The 21,920-nt window shown below is 41.4% G+C and overlaps 1 protein-coding gene across 2 annotated transcripts in view; it reads left to right on the top strand.

The window, feature by feature from the left end:
- Fyb2 (FYN binding protein 2) overlaps positions 1-21,920 on the top strand; it is a 114,616-nt gene that overhangs the window by 63,204 nt on the left and 29,492 nt on the right. For both annotated transcript variants that reach the window (XR_015047336.1, XM_021159645.2), the window contains exons 5-8: positions 11,495-11,595; positions 18,710-18,744; positions 20,601-20,632; positions 21,398-21,500. Coding sequence is in view for 1 of the 2 variants with exons in the window: in XM_021159645.2 (XP_021015304.1) it covers positions 11,495-11,595; positions 18,710-18,744; positions 20,601-20,632; positions 21,398-21,500 (271 nt within the window). In the remaining variant the exon portion in view is untranslated. The remainder of the gene's footprint in view (positions 1-11,494; positions 11,596-18,709; positions 18,745-20,600; positions 20,633-21,397; positions 21,501-21,920) is intronic.

Here is a 21,920-nt window from a genome sequence, read left to right as displayed (position 1 = left end):
GCTCCTCCATTGGGGGCCCTGTGATCCATCCAATAGCTGACTGTGAGCATCCACTTATGTGTTTGCTAGGCCCTGGCCTAGTCTCATAAGAGACAGCTATATCAGGGTCCTTTCAGCAAAATCTTGCTAGTGTATGCAATGGTGTCATCGTTTGGAAGCTAATTATGAGGTGGATCCCTGGATATGTTCTTTCTTAAGCTACCACTCATCCTTAACCAAGTCACATGAAGGCATCTTCTAGCCTGCCATCTTACCCCCACATTAACATCTTTATTAATCTCAGAAATTATATTTATGGGCTAGAGAAATGGCACCGTCAGCCAAGTTCTTGCCTTGTAAGCACAGAGAATAATTCAATCCCCTAAAACCTTATAAAATAGCCAAGCATGGTGATACACATTTATACTCTCAAGGCAGGCAAATCTCTTGCCAGTCAGCCTAGCTGTTCTAAGCCAAGTGAAAATCTCTGTTTCAGGAAGCATCATAAACGGCCATCTAAGGAATGATGCAGAAGGTTGAACTCTGGCTTCCACATTCAAGAGCATACATGTATCAACATACACACATGAACACACGTGTACACATACAGAAAATTGTCTTTATGATTTCTTTATCTCTTTTCTCTTGTCCTTAAGTATGTAGAGTCTTCTTTTGGGGGGAATCTCTTATTTTTCCCTAATACTTACTATTATTCACATAATTTCTTCAAATGCTTAAATCACATTGTAGTAAGTTTATTGTCTCTGTTGCTCCCCTCTTTCCACTGTTCTGCAGTGGCTCACATTATTCCGTGCCTTTCAGTTTTGACAATAAGCTTGTTTTAGGTGAGGATTGTTACCTTTTGAAGCTTAGATACCGTGGACATGAAAATATTTCTATCCAAGTACACCAGAGTTGCTTTTTTTTTTAATTAGGTATTTTCCTCAATTACATTTCCAATGCTATCCAAAAAGTCCCCAATACACTCCCCCCCCCAGTCCCCCACCCACCCACCCCCACCCCTTGGCCCTGGCATTCCCCTGTACTGGGGCATATAAAGTTGGCAAGTCCAATGGGCCTCTCTTTCCAGTGATGGCCTACTAGGCCATCTTTTGATACAAATGCAGCTAGAGAAAAGAGCTCTGGGGTACTGGTTAGTTCATAATGTTGTTCCACGTATGGGGTTGCAGTTCCCTTTAGCTCCTTGGGTACTTTCTCTAGCTCCTCCATTGGGGGCCCTGTGATCCATTCAATAGCTGACTGTGAGCATCCACTTATGTGTTTGCTAGGCCCCAGCATAGTCTCATAAGAGACAGCTATATCTGGGTCCTTTCAGCAAAATCTTGCTAGTGTATGCAATGGTGTCAGCGTTTGGAAGCTGATTATGGGATGGATCCCTGGATATGGCAGTCTTTAGATGGTCCATCCTTTCTTCACAGCTCCAAACTTTATCTCTGTAAAGCTTTCCATGGGTGTTTTGTTCCCAATTCCAAGAAGGGGCACAGTGTCCACACTTTGGTCTTCATTCTTCTTGAGTTTCATGCGTTTAACAAATTGTATCTTATATCTTGGGTATCCTAAGTTTTGGGGCTAATATCAACTTATCAGTGAGTACATATTGTGTGAGTTCCTTTGTGAATATGTTACCTCACTCAGGATGATGCCCTCCAGATCCATCCATTTGGCTAGGAATTTCATAAATTCATTCCTTTTAATAGCTGAGTAGTACTCCATTGTGTAAATGTACCACATTTTCTGTATCCATTCCTCTGTTGAGGGGCATCTGGGTTCTTTCCAGCTTCTGGCTATTATAAATAAGGCTGCTATGAACATAGTGGAGCATGTGTCCTTCTTACCGGTTGGAACATCTTCTGGATATATGCCCAGGAGAGGTATTGCTGGATCCTCTGGTAGTATTATGTCCAATTTTCTGAGGAACCGCCAGACTGATTTCCAGAGTGGTTGTACCAGCTTGCAATCCCACCAACAATGAAGGAGTGTTCCTCTTTCTCCACATCCTCGCCAGCATCTGCTGTCACCTGAATTTTTGATCTTAGCCATTCTGACTGGTGTGAGGTGGAATCTCAGGGTGGTTTTGAGTTGCATTTCCCTGATGATTAAGGATGTTGAACATTTTTTCAGGTGCTTCTCTGCCATTCGGTATTCCTCAGGTGAGAATTCTTTGTTCAGTTCTGAGCCCCATTTTTTAACGGGGTTATTTGATTTTCTGGAGTCCACCTTCTTGAGTTCTTTATATATATTGGATATTAGTCCCCTATCTGATTTAGGATAGGTAAAGATCCTTTCCCAATCTGTTGGTGGTCTTTTTGTCTTATTGACGGTGTCTTTTGCCTTGAAGAAGCTTTGCAACTTTATGAAGTCCCATTTATCAATTCTCGATCTTACAGCACAAGCTTTTGCTGTTCTATTCAGGAATTTTTCCCCTGTACCCATATCTTCGAGGCTTTTCCCTACTTTCTCCTCTATAAGTTTCAGTGTCTCTGGTTTTATGTGGAGTTCCTTAATCCACTTAGATTTGACCTTAGTACAATGAGATAGGAATGGATCAATTCGCATTCTTCTACATGATAACCGCCAGTTGTGCCAGCACCATTTGTTGAAAATGCTGTCTTTTTTCCACTGGATGGTTTTTGCTCCCTTGTCAAAGATCAAGTGACCATAGGTATGTGGGTTGATCTCAGGGTCTTCAATTCTGTTCCATTGGTCTACTTGTCTGTCGTTATACCAGTACCATGGAGTTTTTATCACAATTGCTCTGTAGTACAGCTTTAGGTCAGGCATGGTGATTCCTCCAGAGGTTCTTTTATCCTTGAGAAGAGTTTTTGCTATCCTAGGTTTTTTGTTGTTCCAGATGAATTTGCAGATTGCCCTTTCCAATTCGTTGAAGAATTGAGTTGGAATTTTGATGGGGATTGCATTGAATCTGTAGATTGCTTTTGGCAAGATAGCCATTTTTACAATGTTGATCCTGCCAATCCATGAGCATGGGAGGTCTTTCCATCTTCTGAGATCTTCTTTAATTTCTTTCTTCAGGGACTTGAAGTTCTTGTCATACAGATCTTTCACTTCCTTAGTTAGAGTCACGCCAAGGTATTTTATATTGTTTGTGACTATTGAGAAGGGTGTTGTTTCCCTAATTTCCTTCACTGCTTGTTTATCCTTTGTGTACAGAAAGGCCATTGACTTGCTTGAGTTAATTTTATATCCAGCTACTTCACCAAAGCTATTTATCAGGCTTAGGAGTTCTCTGGTGGAATTTTTAGGGTCACTTATGTATACTATCATATCATCTGCAAAAAGCAATATTTTGACTTCTTCTTTTCCGATTTGTATCCCCTTGATCTCCTTTTGTTGTCTAATTGCTCTGGCTAGGACTTCAAGTACAATGTTGAATAGGTAGGGAGAGAGTGGGCAGCCTTGTCTAGTCCCTGATTTTAGTGGGATTGCTTCAAGCTTCTCACCATTTACTTTAATGTTGGCTACTGGTTTGCTGTAGATTGCTTTTATCATGGTTAGGTATGGGCCTTGAATTCCTGATCTTTCCAAGACTTTTATCATGAATGGGTGTTGGATTTTGTCAAATGCTTTTTCAGCATCTAACGAGATGATCATGTGGTTTTTGTCTTTGAGTTTGTTTATATAATGGATTACATTGATGGATTTTCGTATATTGAACCATCCTTGCATCCCTGGGATGAATCCTACTTGGTCAGGACGGATGATTGTTTTGATGTGTTCTTGAATTCGGTTAGCGAGAACTTTATTGAGGATTTTTGCATCAATATTCATAAGGGATATTGGTCTGAAGTTCTCTATTTTTGTTGGGTCTTTATGTGGTTTAGGTATCAGAGTAATTGTGGCTTCATAGAATGAGTTGGGTAGAGTACCTTCTAATTCAATTTTGTGGAATAGTTTGTGAAGAACTGGGATTAGTTCTTCTTTGAAGGTTTGATAGAACTCTGCACTAAACCCATCTGGTCCTGGGCTTTTCTTGGTTGGGAGACTATTAATGACTGCTTCTATTTCTTTAGGGGATATGGGACTGTTTAGATCATTAACCTGATCTTGATTTAACTTTGGTACCTGGTATCTGTCTAGAAACTTGTCCATTTCATCCAGGATCTCCAGTTTTGTTGAGTATAGCCTTTTGTAGAATGATCTGATGGTGTTTTGGATTTCTTCAGGGTCTGTTGTTATGTCTCCCTTTTCATTTCTGATTTTGTTAATTAGAGTACTTTCCCTATGCCCTCTAGTGCATCTGGCTAAGGGTTTATCTATCTTGTTGATTTTCTCAAAGAACCAGCTCCTTGATTGGTTGATTCTTTGAATTGTTCTTCTTGTTTCCGCTTGGTTGATTTCACCCCTGAGTTTGATTATTTCTTGCCGTCTACTCCTCTTGGGTGAATTTGCTTCCTTTCTTTCTAGAGCTTTTAGGTGTGTTGTCAAGCTGCTAATGTGTGCTCTCTCTAGTTTCTTTTTGGAGGCACTCAGAGCTATGAGTTTTCCTCTTAGAAATGCTTTCAGTATGTCCCATAAGTTTGGGTATGTTGTGGCTTCATTTTCATTAAACTCCAGAAAGTCCTTAATTTCTTTATTCCTTCCTTGACCAAGGTATCATTGTGAAGAGTGTTGTTTAGTTTCCACATGTGTGTTGGCTTTCTATTATTTATTTTGTTATTGAAGATCAGTCTTAGTCCATGGTGATCTGATAGGGTGCATGGGACAATTTCAATATTTTTGTATATATTGAGGCTTGTTTTGTGACCAATTATGTGGTCAATTTTGGAGAAGGTACCGTGAGGTGCTGAGAAGAAGGTATATCCTTTCATTTTAGGATAAAATGTTCTGTAGATATCTGTCAGATCCATTTGTTTCATAACCTCTGTTAGTATCACTGTGTCCCTGTTTAGTTTCTGTTTCCATGATCTGTCCATTGGTGAAAGTGGTGTATTGAAGTCTCCCACTATTATTGTGTGAGGTGCAATGTGTGCTTTGAGCTTTACTAAAGTATCTTTAATGAATGAGGCTGCCCTTGTATTTGGCGCATAGAATTGATAGTTCCTCTTGGAGGATTTTACCTTTGATGAGTATGAAGTGCCCTTCCTTGTCTTTTTGGATGACTTTGGGTTGGAAGTCAATCTTATCAGATATTAGAATGGCTACTCCAGCTTGTTTCTTCATACCATTTGCTTGGAAAATTGTTTTCCAGCCTTTCATTCTGAGGTAGTGTCTATCTTTTTCTCTGAGATGAGTTTCCTGTAAGCAGCAAAATGTTGGGTTCTGTTTCTGTAGCCATTCTGTTAGTCTATGTCTTTTTATTGGGGAGTTGAGTCCATTGATATTAAGAGATATTAGGGAGAAGTAATTGTTGCTTCCTTTTATTTTTGTTGTTAGAGTTGGTGTTCTGTTCTTGTGGCTGTCTTCTTTTAGGTTTGTTGAGGGATTACCTTCTTGCTTTTTCTAGGACGTGGTTTCCGTCCTTGTATTGGTTTTTTTTTTTTTTGTTATTATCCTTTGAAGGGCTGGATTCGTGGAAAGATAATGTGTGAATTTGGTTTTGTCGTGGAATACTTTGGTTTCTCCATCTATGTTAATTGAGAGTTTGGCTGGGTATAGTAGCCTGGGCTGGAAATTGTGTTCTCTTAGTTTCTGTATAACATCTGTCCAGGCCCTTCTGGCTTTCATAGTCTCTGGTGAAAAATCCGGTGTAATTCTGATAGGCTTGCCTTTATATGTTACTTGACCTTTTTCCCTTACTGCTTTTAGTATTCTATCTTTATTTAGTGCATTTGTTGTTCTGATTATTATGTGTCGGAAGGAATTTCTTTTCTGGTCCAGTCTATTTGGAGTTCTGTAAGCTTCTTGTATGTTCATGGGCATCTCTTTCTTTAGGTTTGGGAAGTTTTCTTCTATAATTTTGTTGAAGATATTTGCTGGTCCTTTGAGTTGAAAATCTTCATTCTCATCTACTCCTATTATCCGTAGGTTTGGTCTTCTCATTTTGTCCTGGATTTCCTGGATGTTTTGAGTTAGGATCTTTTTGGATTTTGTATTTTCTTTGATTGTCGTGCCGATGTTCTCTATGTAGTCTTCTGCTCCTGAGATTCTCTCTTCCATCTCTTGTATTCTGTTGCTGATGCTCGCATATATGGTTCCAGATTTCTTTCCTAGGGTTTCTATTTCCAGCGTTGCCTCAATTTGGGTTTTCTTCATTGTCTCTACTTCCCTTTTTAGGTCTTGGATGGTTTTATTCAATTCCATCACCTGTTTGGTCTGGTTTTCCTGCAATTCTTTAAGGGATTTTTGTGCTTCCTCTTTAATGTCTTCTACCTGTTTAGCAGTGTTCTCCTGCAATTCTTTTTTTTTTTTTCTCCTGCAATTCTTTAAGGGATTTTTGTGCTTCCTCTTTAATGTCTTCTACCTGTTTAGCAGTGTTCTCCTGCAATTCTTTAAGGGATTTTTGTGCTTCCTCTTTAATGTCTTCTACCTGTTTAGCAGTGTTCTCCTGTATTTCTTTAAGTGTGTTATTAAAGTCCTTCTTGATGTCCTCTACCATCATCATGAGATATGCTTTTAGATCCGGGTCTAGCTTCTCCGGTGTGTTGGGGTGCCCTGGACTGGGCAAAGTGGGAGTGCTGGGTTCTGATGATGGTGAGTGGTCTTGGTTTCTGTTAGTAAGATTATTACGTTTACCTTTCGCCATCTGGTAATCTCTGGGGTTAGTTGTTATCGTTGTCACTGTTTAAAGATTGGAGCAGACGCTGTGTTCCACTCACCAGAAGTCTTAAGATCCTGTGGCGGGTGTTGTGGGTAGCTGGCGGGTGTCAGCTGACCCTGCGCCCTAGCTACCCCGGTGCTGGTCAGACCGGAAGAGGCTTGTGGCCCTACTCAGGCCGGTTTTCTGCCTCCCCAACCAAAGCAGTCTCAGGTCCCGCACGATTGGACTGGAGCAGAAGCTGTGTTCCACTCACCAGAAGTCTCAAGATCCTGTGGCGTGTGGTGTGGGTAGCTGTCGGGTGTCAGCTGACCCCGCGCCCCAGCCACCCCGGTGCTGGTCAGACAGGAAGAGGCCTGTGGCCCCACTCAGGCTGGCTTTCTGCTTCCCTAACTAAAGCAGTCTCCCAGAGTTGCTTTTTAATGCAATGCAAACTCAGCTCTCACTCCCAAGCAATTAAGAGATAGTTTACTATGAGCCAACCATGAAAGAGGGCATCCTGGGGATGTGGGTGTAAGTTGCCCCAAATGCATTCTTTCCAGAGGAATAAGTTACATGAAACTTTTATAGACACAGAACAAAAGGAAGCTACAAATCAATAGATGTGCCAAGTATATTGAGGGGGGCACCATTGATTGAAGTGAATCAAGGAAGTGTCTGCTATATGATGCTATGTGGTAGCAGTATTAGCTTTAGGGAGGGGCTGCTAGTGATCTGCTCAGTCAATGCTTCCAACAGTTGTACCAAATAAGTCAAAGTGATGTCAGATCACTTACAGAAGTGGGTGACACATGGCTATTGACACAGGGCTGATGAGATGAATCCTCAGATGGGAAGAGTTTGATCCCTGAGTCCCATAAGATAGGAAAAAACCAACTCCATCCTGTAAGTTGTCCTCTGATGGCCATCCAAGTGCTGTTACGTGTGTATTCTCTCCCACACAAACACAGATAAGCATAATTTTAAAATTTAAAAAAATAAATATCCAAGGAAGATAAATTTGAATTTATGCCCATACCCTCCCAGCTCTCCACAATCACAACACTATCTGCACAGCCTTCAGTCCTGGTGCAGCCTTCTTTTGAAATCTCTAATTCATACAAGGAGGATCTGCATCTCTAGTTCCAGGCTCAGGGTCAGAAGAACAGAGATTGAATGGATTCTGACCACACCCCTGTTCTTAGTCCTGGGTTTTGAGCTTCTGTTTCTCTCTGGACATGTCTTTCAGCTCCATAACCAAAGAGAGAAAGCTTTCTTGTTCATTTCCTTGGGAGAGTGCACAAATATTTTCTAGAAGCTGTCATAGGTCAGGCAGTATTTGTTACTGTAGATTTTATGCTGGTACCATAGTTTTGGCTTCCCAGTCAGATGTGTCTCAGCTTGACCTCCTGACTCGGACATTAACCTCCTAGCTCATCTGAGTTTCTTATTTATGGGTTTCCTCACTACATTTGGCACCATGGATTTTACTTTATTGATTACCATGTGAACTACAATACTTTGTGTGATTATATATTTCATTGTGAATCCCTGTACTTTAGGGAGGTCATGTGCCTTCCATATCTGTGTAGATCACTAGGTGAGCCAGGTGCTATTTCTCTATTGAGAAAAACATATAAAGAGCTTTTAAATATGTTTAAAGATATGTGTTACTTCTTTTTATTGAAAATAAATTTTTTTCTCACATAGTATATCCTGGTAAGGTTTTTTTCCCCTCCCTCTACTCCACTCAGGTCTTCTCCCCTTCATCCCATCCAGATTCACCTCATTTCTGACTCATTTAGAAGATATGTTCCCAAGGGATAATAATATAAGAAGATAAAACAAAGACTAACATATCAGAATAGGACAAAACAGACAAACAGAAGGAAAAGAGCCAAAGAGAAGGCACAAGAAACAGAGAGCCACTCATTTGCACACTCAGGATCCTATAAAAACATTGAACTGGAAGCCATAATATAATATATACACGGAGAAACTGTATTTTAAAAAGAGAAAAGAAAAAATATAAATAAAATAGAAATTTTAAAAAAAAGATAAAATTAAGGAACAAACCCCCCAAACCAAAACAAACAAAAAACCAAAACAACAACAACAAAAAACAAAACAAAGCAAAACAGACACAGGAAAAGCCCTGATTAGACATTGTGAGATATGGAGCCTCCAAAGATGTTGTTGACTTCATTTTCTGTTGACCATTGACTGTGGGATGTGAGGCCTGCCCTTAAGAGTAGTTTGTTTACCCAGTGAAATTCCCATGGAGAAAACTAAATTTTCATTTGCTAGATTAGGGATGAGGACACTTATAAGATCTTCATAATTTTTTTTTTTGGCACTTAGTTCTATGAACTTGACTCTTAGAACCTCTTTCATTGTATCTAGTAAGTTTGGGTGTGTTGTGCATTCATTTTCATTGGATTCTAGAAAGTCTTTAATTTCTTTCTTAACTTCTACCTTGACCCTTTTTTTTTTATTCAATAATGAGTTGTGCAGTTCCCATGTGTGTGGGGGCTTTCTGTTGTTTTTCTTGTTGATATCCAGCTTTACTCAATGGTAGTCACAAAGGATGTAGGGTGTTAGTTCAATTTTCTTGTATCTGTTGAAATTTGCTTTCTATCTGAGTATGTGGTCAGATTTGGAGAAAGATCCATGAAGTGCTGAAAAGAAAGTGTATCCCTTTGTGTTTGGGTGAAATGTTTTGTAAGTATCTGTCAGGTCTATTTGGTTTATTATGTCAGTTAGCTCCAGCATTTCTCTATGTAGCTTTTGTCTAGACATCCTGTATACTGACAAGAATTAGGGCATAGAAGTCTCCCAATATTGGTGTGTAAGAGTCACTTTGTAAATTAAGCTGCAGTAGTGTTTCTTTATGAACTTGGGTATTCTTGTGTTAAGAATTGCAATGTCCTCTTGGTGTATTTTTCCATTGATGAGTATATGTGTTGTCCTTCCCTATATCTTCCTATTAACTTTGGTTGGAAGTCTATTTTGTCAAATATTAAAATAACTACACCAGCTTGTTTTGTAGGTTCATTTACTTGGAATATCTTTTCCCATCCTCTTACCCTGAGGTGATGTCTATCCTTGATGTTAAGATGTATTTCTTGGATGCAGCTGAAAAATGGTTCCAATTTTAATTGGAACAACAAGGATTACCATCCTTTTTGGGGAATTAAGACCACTGATGTTGAGAAATATCAATGAGCAATTTTGTATTCCTGTTATATAGAAGTGCGGGAGAGAGAGACAGATAGACAGACAGACAATTTCTCCTCTTTTGATTTGCAGGTCTGTGATTATTTGTTTTTTTCCCCTTGGTGTGTTAACCTCTTTTGGTTGGAATTTTCCTTCTAGTACCTGCCATATGGACTGATTTGTAGATAGATATTACTTAAATTTGGTCTTATCATGGAATGTCTTATTTTTTCCTTCTATGGAGATTGAAAGTTTGTTTTGTTGGGTATAGTAGTCTGGGTTGGCATCTGTGGACTCTTAGAGGCCCTGGTCTCTGCTCAGGCTCTTCTTGCTTTTAGTCTCATTGAGAAATTAGGTGTTATTGTAACACATCTACTTTTATATGATTAGTTGGCCTTTTTTTCTTGAAGCTCATAGTTGTCTTTACTAGTTCTGTATTTTTAGTGTTTGTATTATTTTGCAGTAAGAGGATTTTCTTTTCTGGTCTGTCTATCTGGTGTTCTGTATGCTTCTTGTAGCATGATAGGCATCTCCTTTACGTTAGGAAAATTTTTCTTCTATTATTTTTGATGAAAACATTTTTTTGCCTTTGACCTGGGTTTCTTCTCCCTCCTCTATTCCTATTATTCTTCGATTTGGTTATCTCACAATGTTCTATATTTCCTGGATGTTTTGTATCAGGATCTTTTTAGATTTAATATGTTCTTTGACTGAGGTGTCCATTTTTTTATTGTGTCTTCAGTGTCTGAGAATCTCTCTTGCATCACTTGATTGTGTTTGTGAGGCTCCCATCCAAGGTCCCTATTCAAGTTTCTAAACTTCATATCCAGATTTCCACCAGGTTTCTCTATAAATTCTATTTCCACTCTCAGGTCTTGAACTGTTCTATTTACTTCCTTTTGCTGTTTGTATGTCTATGGATTTCTTTAATGAATTTATTAATTTTGTCTTTAAGGACCCCTATAGACCATAAAGGTGATTTTAATGGCTTTCAGATATTTTGCAACACTCAAAACCTACTGTAGTAGGGTTGCTGGACTCTAGTGGAGGCATACTGTCCTGGATAGTTTTGTTGTTTTGCTTTGTTTTTGCTGGCTTCTAGGCATCTGGGTTGAGAATATTATAATTCTTGATATTGGTATCTGATTATGTTTTTGTTGGGTGGGTTTTTGTTCCTCCATTTCTGCTGCCCTCTCTAGTTCTTAGGAGGGTTTGATGGCTGTGATCTCTGGTAAGAAATTCTTTGATATCCCACTAGATATGGCCACTGCGGCTTCTAGGTAAACTGGGTTTTGGAAGGTGACTCTTAGGACTGGGGATGGGCTAGGGGTGAATCTGAGGTTATTCCCAGGAAGAAGGGGAAAGCAGGATGCTCTACCAAGATCTGCTTAGTCCTCTGGGAGTTGGGAACAAGGAGGATAGTGAGGCTGCATCAGGTGGTCCACTACAGAGCTGGATATGAGTCTTGGGGATTGGATTTAGAGGAGTGGAGGAGAGGTGAAGATTTACAGTTAGCCTGCCTGCTTCCCTGATCAGAGTCAAGAAACATGTATCAATGCATCCCTTTTCTTCCATTCTTCTCAGTGCAGAGTTGGAAGAAGCACATAATTATGACACAACAATTTCATATCTGAGACACTCTGGCAACTCCATTAACTTGTGTGCTGAGGAAGAAAGTGCTGAAGGTAAGTCTGCTAAAGCCAACTAATATTATAACTTGTATGAGTAAAAATGTGGCAAGATGGTATTTTCCCAATAGCCAGTGAGATGTTAAGATTGTCACATTCATTTGGCTCTGCCATCTTATGTCCTTTTTCCTCTCTCCCATATCTAGTTTCATATATATACATACACACACACACATGCGCGCGCGCGCGCATGTGTGTGTGTGTGTGTGTGTGTGTGTGTGTGTATCAGTCCAGTTGGGCATCAGCGCTGATCTGGATCCATAATCCTTGACTCCTCTATATACCTCCTCCTTTCATTTTAGCTGCTTTGCCCTTTGTATGTGTGTAGGACGGAAACTCGAGACACTGTTCAGTGTTTCTCACTTGACTTATGGAAACCTCACCTCTCCTATAAGATCTATATAAGATCTTCTTGAAAGTACTAAAGGTATGGAGATGGAAAGGACACATGATGATAATTAGGCTTTGTGGCCAATATAATTAAGAAAATGGGGTTATCTAGTAGCTCTTAGACTCTAAAATAAGTCCTCCAGCCTTTCATGATGCTCAGAAGGTTTTGTGCCAAGGAGAGACTCTCAGGGGAAAAGAATCAGAGGCAGAGACTCATAATATTACTGCAAGTTTCAATGTCTTTGTTCTACCAACAGAATCATCCAGTTCCCTGAAGAAGCCATAAATATCAGTGCTAGAATCAATACTAGGACTTACGGAGCCAGCACTATGGATTGCATTCCTCTGCTAGGTCCTCTGTGCAGATGTCTGCAGATTGAATGCTCCCATCCCCCCCCCCACACACACACACACACATACACTGCTAGAGACAAGAGATTGAAGATCAGAGAGGTTGAGCTGTACATGGTGACCCAAGTACTGTATGAGAGAGCAGTAGTGTAAAGCAGGCTCAGCCTGTCTGGACACTCTATGCTCTGTCCATAAATCTAAGCTGCACCTCACTCAGGAGAGTTTATCTTCCTTGCCTCAGAAGAGGTCTTCTGGCTTAGTTATTGCTGTACTGACAAGAAGACTTAGGTTCTAGGAAAGAAGTTCTTGTCCTAGAATATGTACTTAGAAAGTTTGTGACATAAAACATGAAGAGAAGACATGCTGACATTTCACTGTCCTTTCCCAGGAGTGAGAAGTTGAATAGCTACTAGAAAATTCTACCGGGCAAAGTCTATTATCAGTGACGGCTGCCTTGAACACTTAAAATTTGGAAGCTAGATCCAAGCCTGGGATGAAAGTCCTGCAATCGGCTACTGATGTCTGCCATAGGTGTAGGATTTTGTCATTGTTTGCTTTTTGTTTTGTATTCAATCCATTGCACCTCCTATGACAGTAGGGTTCTAAAAATCTAAGATGTCAGATGGTTGTCCTTGTGCTCTGATAAAGTTTGAATTGGGATAAATCAGATCACCTGTGAGAAACCAGGCTCCTCCTCTGAGGTAAAATACTAGCCACAGGAACAGAACAGAGCTTTGTACTTTCTGATGTTTGCACTGACCCCAGGAAATCTTACAATATAGATTCTAGTTCCATGGCTCTGGTATGTGGCCTTGGAGCCTGCTTTTCTAACAAGTTCACCATTCATCTGATGTTCCTGGTCTGTCCACTGTACTTTGACTAGAGAGTCTAGGGCTACATGCAGGCAGAATTCTCATTGCTTGACTTTCTTCAAGACTAAAGATTCACAGAGCCAAGGGGAAGCTTCAATCTGAGCCTATACCTTTTTTTCTCTGGACTCCTAAGACTTCTTTACCCAAAACCTACCATTCTGGAAATGCCTCACCAAGATCCTGGTTAGGGATTCTCTGTTGGTCCTTCTTCCTTGTGACAAGCTGAGCTGCAGGGAGGTATATGGATGTTTACATATACACAGGGCTACTCATGCTAGAGTGGATGGTCTCATACATACAGGGCTGCTCATGCTAGAGTAGATGTTTCCATACATACAGGACTGCTCATGCTAGAGTAGATGGTCCCATACATACAGGGCTACTCAGACTAGAGTGGATAACCCCATACATATATGGCTACTCATGCTAGAGTAGATGTTTCCATACATACAGGACTGCTCATGCTAGAGTGGATGGTCCCATACATACAGGGCTACTCGTGCTAGAGGATGAAGCTGTGGGTTGACTATAGAAAGCTGGGAAAGACATCATTCATTCACTCCAGGGCACAGATTCCAAATTGGGCCTTCTGAGGGACACTATTTCAGATACCGAGAGAAGGGATTACTAACCTAAGCCCCTCTTCGGTCTTTTCTGAAGAGTCAGTCCTTTGTTGTACTTCAGGAGTAATGGCATCAAGGAGGCAAGGGCTAATGACCAAAGAGTCAGAAAGGGCTCAGAAAATGAAGCCTAGTTCAACTAGGAAACAACTGTGTGGAACAGCAGGAGGTCAGATGGGAGGGGATGGAGGTGGCTAAGACACTCTTTGTAGAAGGACATCTTTGTAGTAGATGAGGATAGACCAGGTAAGGCTTAAAAAACTGGAGAACTATGGCCAGCAGTCAGGAGGAGTTCTGTGGATGTCTTACCCCCTTAGAAAGGTTAATGGAATTGACAAATCTCTAGAAATAATGACTTAAAAAAATAAGTCTAGAGAATAAAGTGGGGGATCACCTCACAGATCCTGTGGGCAGCAAGAAATAAGAAAGCATTTTAAAGCACTGCACATACATGACTTTGGCAACTTAGACAAAAGCAAAACAATCCCTCCTAAAGCACAGACTACCATGAATCACCCAAAATAATTTGATAACCTGTAACACTTAGGACAATCTGAACGTAGAACTTAAAGAGTCCCTCAAATAGAGGCTGAGGTCATGGCTCCATGGGTAGAGAGCTTGCCATGCAAGGATGAGGACTGGAGTTTTAATTCCCAGGGCATGTGTAAAAGCTGGGAGCTGTAGCTGCTACCTATAATCCCAGCATTTGGGAAGCAAGCATGAGGATCCCTGGAGAATCAGTGAGTTCTGGGTTCAGTGAGACATCCTGCCTCAGAAAGTCAAATGAAGAGCAGCTAAGGATACCCAACACTAAGTAAACTCTGGCCTCCAAGAACACATGCACACCCCCAACACACATGGGTATCCACATGTATATAATATACATCCCTATCATGAATGGGTATCTGCATACATGATACATGCATACATGTGTGAACACACATACCATATAAACAAGTTCCCCAGAGAGCAGCTACACTCAGATGATTTCACCGAGTCAAGCTTCCAAACACTTCAAGGAGTGCTAACACTGATAGTTTGCAGTGTCTTCAAGAAAAATAGAGGCAAGCAGTTAATGGCTCATCTCACGAAGTTAGCATAAGCCTGATATTAAGACTAAACAGACAGCAACTCCCAGATCAATGTCCTATCTAAGAGTGGCTATGTAGACCCTTAATTACTATTAAGGATATTAATAATAGAATTCAGCAAGCACAATTGACTGCAGTTGGTTTCCAAGATGTAACACTGGCTCAGTATCCACAAGTCAATCAATGAAACCCACCATAATGACTGATTGAAGCAGTTAGATCACACCGTATATTCAGAAAGGACACCACACCACACACACACACACACACACGCTGATAACTGACAGCTACGAGAAGCCTGCAGAACATGCCACTTGATGGTTGAGAGTGACAGCTTTCTTTCTAAAATCTCAAACAGAAAAATGTCCTTACCTGCTGAACTTACTCGGTAGAACTAAGAGTTCTAGCCAGTAAGAGGCAAACAAGGAAATAAAAGGGCAAAGAGAGATAGCATCTTAATTTGCAGAAATTCCTAAGAGTTTATGAGAACCTACCAGAGCTACATGCCCATCCCCAACCCCCACAGTCCCACCCCCCCGCAAGAACTAAAACACAATTGTGCTTGTATGTTCTATCAATGTGCACATGGATGCTGATTTTGAAAAAGTACAATACCTTTTAAGTTTTCTCCCCAGAAGATAAATACGTAGACTTCAATTTGTCACAGCGTACATAAGACTTAAATGTTAAAGGGTATAAAATTTGGATTAAAGAAACTTAAATCTAATCCAAATGAATGAAGAAACAGATTGTGTTTGTGGATATCAGAAGACCCGATGACTAAAACTGACAGTAAAAAAAGAATGCATCCGTTCTCCCCGAGTGGCACATGGGCTTAAGGCAGTTCCTATAAAAATCCCAGCAAGGTGTTCTGTAGCTATAGACAGGAGTATTCTAAGATGCATGTGGAAACGCAGAGGGACTTAAAATAGCTGCAGACAATTTTGAGAAAGAAAACAGGAAGGATCCAGCACCTGCCTCCAATCCTGTGAACCACAGTGATCAAGATCATGTGGCTTTAGAGGAGAGACACAGTATAGAAGAATGACACTGAGGAAACAGAAACGGGAGGATGCAAATACACGAAACAGTTATTTACAAAGATGAAAAGCAACTCAATGGAGAGGGCCTTTTAACAAATGGTGGTAGAGTAGATAAGTGTAGGTTAAAAACCAATGACAAACTGCAACCTAATTCTCATACCTTTTAACATTTTAATTTAAATAATGTTTCTCTCAAAAGCAAGAAATCAAATTTCTTATTAAAAGGGAGTGGGGAAAGACAGAGAGAGGGGTGGGGAGGTACAGAAATTGTTATATGTTTTCCCATCCGCGGTTCAATCCCTTAGTTGGGGTGCATAGCACATGGTGCCCACCTTACAGAGCTCAGTCTTGGGTCACAGGATTCAGCTTGTTCTGGAAGCTACTTAATTGTCCACAGAGGTCATCAAGGCCAGTGTCCTCTGACTAGCCTCCTGGGTGCCTGGGAATTCTTGAGGGGTCTTGGAGAGCCTCAGAGCCACCTTCAGACCATAGAGTTCTAAGCTGGCAAGCTAGTCTTTCTAAGTGGCCTTGGGCAAGTTCCTTCACTTCCCAGAGTATCAGTTTCCATACAAGGAAGGTGTGAATATCAAAAGGAAAGGTATTGCCTACACTATGAAGTTGTTGGCTGCTTTTATTATCGAATTATTTAATATTAATGATAGTCATATCACCTGATGTAAAGGGGAGACTTGTCTGAGATCACATGGGGTACAGTCCATGGAGAGGTGGAGGGTCTCTAGGGCACAAATCTCTGCAGTTGGAAAGTGGCTGAGGCAAGCCAAGTCAGAGAAGGAAAGTTACAGACCTCTGCATAGAAGCAATCAGACTCCAAAGCTGTGGATCAAACCCCATTACCACTCCTAGTCCCTTGCTGGTTCTTTTGGAGTACAGCACACACACACACACACACACACACACACACACACACACACACACACACCTTTCTTTTATTTTTGAGATTACAATCATCTCTCACTGCCCTTTCCTCCCTCCTAACCCTCCCATCTGTCCCTTACTGCTCTTTTCCAAGCCTTTTATTCTTTCCTTGGAGCAAGTCTTGATGCCAACGCCTCCTTTTGGAAAGATGTTGATAAAGCTTTGAAGCTGTGCGGACATTGGTTAGCTGAATATGTGATCTTTGCCTCCTTGCTGGAGCTAGCATCCTCAGAGCATCTGCAAGCCTTGATTTTGTAGTTTTTAGACACAGCCTGTACTGATATTCTCCATGGTAACTAAAGGGAAGCAAGTGCAATCATAATTTGTTAATTCTATGAAAGACAGACACATATGTGAAAGAGAAGTTTATCTTTTGTAAAAGGTAGAAACAAGTCATTACTCAGAGGTGGCAAAAATTGTGTCCTAAGCAGATTTGAATTTTTCTAGATATATTTTATTCTGTGTGTATGAGTGTTTTGCCTGCATATATGTCTGTGAACCATGTGTGTGCCTGATACCCAAGGGGGTTAGAAGAGGTTCTTAGAGCCCCTGAAACTGGAGATGCACATGGATCTGGGCTACCATGTAGGTGCTGGGACTCGAACCTATGTCCTCCACAAAACCACAAGTGTTCTTAACTGCTAATCCATCTCTCCAGCCCCATAAATATATTTATTATTTTTTTAAAAGGTGTGGGTGTTAAACAAAAAATTAAAACAAAGGTCGTAAAATATTTTTCCTGAAAAGCCACTAAAGATGAACATCTGCAGTTACCTAAGCAGAACTACATTATCAATCATGCATTAATTACCTAAGCAGAACTACAATATCAATCATGCCTTCAGAATTTTAGGTCTAAGAAAACCTAAACTTAAGGGAAAATTAGCATCAGACTTATTTTGTCAGTGGACCATATGTTTATATTAAGGGCTGATCCATGGGACATTTTTTATTTATTTTAGCCCAGTAATAGAAGAAACAAACCAAGGCCTGCCTGCTCCACACCTCCATCCACAGTTCAAAACTTTTATAGATGTTCGCTAAGCAAGAAGCAGTGGGAAGCAATTTCCTAGAACCTCTGACACTTTTCATCAATGTCCAGTGTCTTGTAGACAACACTTTTAATCGCTATCTGGGAGGTACTAATGGCCCAGCTTCACAGATGAACAGGCTCATGGGAACTCATCTGAATCCATCAGGAGAAAGTGGCAGGACTCATCCCTGAAGCCAATTCTTACATTTTTAAATAATTAGGGAAGTCATGATCTCATTAACCATCAGGAAAGTCAGAAGACATTTATGTCCTCTTAGGCTCCTCTTTCAAGCTGAGCTTAGGAAAAAGGCATTGGGGACAGAACCTGGCAAATAACTGTTGAGTTGGACTCAGGTTCCTATTAGTCTGTCCCTCCAGCCCCAGCACCCCCACACACACCCTCCCCATCTTCCCACATATCCCCCTCCCCACCTCTCTCATACACACACCCTCCCCATCTTCCCACATACCCCACCACCACCACCTCTCTCTCACACACACACACCTTTCACATTTGTCTTCTAAGTGCTGCTACTGATTTTCAATGCTTTTTTTTTAAAGCAGGGTGCTTTCATCAGCCATAAATTCCACCCTGGAAATCCCCATAGAATTTAAACCTTGAACCTGAGAATTCTCCTACCCATGCAGAGCAGGTCACAGATCAATGCTCTGAAGGGTGAGAAAGCTGGACTCTGTAACTGTGTGAACTATGCTAACCCTGAATACTGAGAGATGAGCGGATAAACTGACTTCAAATATCTTTTGTTTATTTTAGCCACTTATGAAATTGAGATTGAAGAACTCCAAAAGGTATGGCTTCTCCTCCCCTTACTGATGTGTGACTAAGAGCGCCACACTCGCACAGACGTGAGTCTAGGGTACTCTCCTTATTTGCAGCAGGCTTTTCCAGGCTCCTAGTGGTCAGGATTCTGAACCCTGAACCTTTTATGTAGTTAGAAGCTGTGTACTGAGATGAGAAGGCATGGTCTGAACTGATTCTTGGACCCTCCCTCGTCTCTTGTGGCCTGTGCCAACAGTTTTAATAACTATCTCTCTCAGAAAGACATGTCCTTTAGGGTTATCCAAATTTATATATTTTATGCTTTCAAGAAAACAACCAGAGCCTGGAGAGTATAGTTCCTGGGCTCCCACTGGTGGTGTTATGTGCCACCTGGGGGGTGATATAGCAATCCAGTTGTGGCCCCCAAGGAGAATTGTACAGGCCTCGGTCGAACTATGACCTTCAATGTTGCTCAACATCCTCACCTGTACAAATTAATAGAACACCCATATCTAGAGTCCTTGTGAGCATTCATAAGGCCAACCCTGAAGGAATGGTATATTCAGAAGTACCTGGGACTCAGCATTCGGCTCTCTGTAAATGGAGTATTACTCCCCATGGGGACAGGAAACATGTTTACCACTGTGTCTGCCTTAGCAAATGTTAAGTAGAGACCAGTACTTTTTCAAATTGCAGAGAACAGTAAATTATATAAACTCTTGTCTGGCACATAGTAGGCACTTCCTGAGCACTTTTGTGGGATCAGTGAAGGATCTATTCCATGCTCAGTAGGCACGTTTTGTATTTTTAAGCTGGTTGAGCAGTGTCCAGTTTCATCCTTTTTGATGAGCTGGTTGTAGGGCTGTGTGAGCGCAGTTCATGTTCTTACAAGATAGATGCCCTTGGACCTTAGAGAAGAAGGGCTTGTTACCTCATCTCAGAGCTCTGTTTTCTGTGATTGTCATCTTTTCTGCCAGTTACCTTGTCTGCCTCCTGTTGACAGGTCGGTTTCTAGCAGTGAGTCCTTTATTTTACCAGGAATTACACAGCAGCATCCAATCCTCAAGATGACCTGGGAGTCAGTGCCCCTGCTCCCAACTATACAATAACTTGAGAGCTCCGAGCTATTAAATAGTCAACAATTAATATATCAGAGATATTAGAAGGGTCTGTCTGGCTTGCCTTGCGGTGCTGATTTCCTAGAGTTCTATGAAGAACCACTGGCCACTGGATGAAGGCCTTCGGGGCTCACTTCTAGACACTGCCTGGGAACTGATGTGCTAAGCCTTCCAGGCAGCCTTTCAGATTCTTATTTTCTGTTTTCTTAGGGGTTCTGGGCTAGATTCCAAACAATTACTGACATCAGATGTGGGACAAGTGATTAAGGGGAAGGGGGAGTGGTATTCTGTTGTTATCACTGGGACATAATCTTAATGAAACTGAATCTCTGCCACGTCACAGTGGAGTTTTGATCAGAGAGCATGAAGCTAGGGCGCAGTCCAAGCAAGATTCACACACTGACCGACCTACATCAGTTTTGGCAGTTGAAACTGCCCAGATGCCACATGCTGTGCCCTCTCAGGGTCTGGATGCTCTTCTCCCTCACAGGCGTGCCTGGAAAGGGGTGCAGAGAAAAAGACCCAAGCCGTTTTATGTGCTATTCCTTACACACACTGCCCATTCAGAAATGCTGGTTTCTTCTCTGCTTGGCCTTCAGTCCCACGCACAAGAAAGCTTCATGGAACGTTCTGTGGCCATTGTCTGCTTTCGCCAGGTCCTAAGACTCACCTCCCATTTGATCAAGTCACCTGATGATCAATAACCAACAACAGAGCCTGCTTTGGGTAAACTCAAAAAAAATGACGGTTTTCCTCTTTGTTTTCAGCCTTGGAGGAGTTTTTTCCTTCCAGAACTGAGGTAAGATTTTTTTTTCCTGTAAAATGGAAGTACAGTCTCACCACTGATGACTCATGGCTGAACTCATTCTCTTGCTATGGGTTGGCCATGGTCCCAGTGCATGAACTGGTTCTGTTCCCTGGCACCTTGTAAGGTACCCAGCGCACAGCAGGTTCTCAGTGACCCTGCCTGGCCTTCCCTGTCCGTACTGCCCAGGGTCTTCTTAGCCCACACTGTACTCACGCAGCAAACTCTAGCTGACAAAACAGCGAGGAGGCAACTGAAGAGAGATCCACAGACAGCATGCAGTGATCTAAAACACACTGGAGACGACAGGACTGCTTGAGGGTAGCAGTGGAGAGCTCTCGAATATTGTGACTTAGACAAAAGAGATCCTGGGTTTGCTAGCAATGTAAGAATGCAAATGGCATGTTTGGAAAAACTAAGTAGCCAATAAAAAAGGGAGAAACACTTGAATAAGCTGGTGTGTTGGGGGAACCCAAACAGACGTGGAGGAAAGGAACAAGGAGAGATGGGGTTAGAAAAGAAGAAACCTAGCAGACCACAAGAGGACTTAGAGACGCTGGAGAATGAAATTTAAGCAAGAGTTGACTCTCATACTGGTTGGAATAGGCAGAAGCTCATGCAAGCTATCTGTCTGACTCGTTTGGTCATAGCTCCGCATCTTAAAGGAACATTCATTGTTCTCCCTTATCTCATTAGGACTGGGCTAAACTACCATCTACACTCAAGACCTTACTTTTCCTTGGTGTCTTCATATTTCAGTCCTAGACCTAAAGATGAAGAAAACACCATGAAGGAAAAGGAGTCATGTGAATCGGAAGCTCTGAAGCCAAGGAAGGAGTTACACCCTAATCATCCTCCCAAGGTATCTGTGTCCTAGGGCTCCTGATGTGGTTCAACCGTGCGATCTTCCTTAAATATGTAGCTGATCAGTGTCATCCACTAAGGAATAAAATCCAAACTCCTTGATTTGTATGTAGGACCACTCGTAATTCAGCCAAAGCCCATCCTGTCTTTAGCCTCATCTCGTCTTCCTCCTCTATTTCTTCTCCCTTTTACTTTAGCAAGCTCTTGTCACAGCTTCCAGACCAACCCTGTCATGCTATTAGGCCACTAACACTTCTCCAAATAGCCCATATTTTTGTTCATTCTCATTCATCTTCCAGACATTCCTTTCCCCTTCCATCTGTCTCCTACCTACATTTTACAAGATAGACTTGGATGGATTCTGCTTTTGGAAGATTTCCCAAACTCAATCTCCCATTGAAAAGGACAAATCTCTCCA

This window comes from Mus caroli, unplaced genomic scaffold (assembly GCF_978045245.1).
Source record: "Mus caroli unplaced genomic scaffold, Mus_caroli_1 scaffold_6, whole genome shotgun sequence".
NCBI lineage: Eukaryota > Metazoa > Chordata > Mammalia > Rodentia > Muridae > Mus > Mus caroli.
This window is presented reverse-complemented; position numbering and strand designations above follow the sequence as displayed.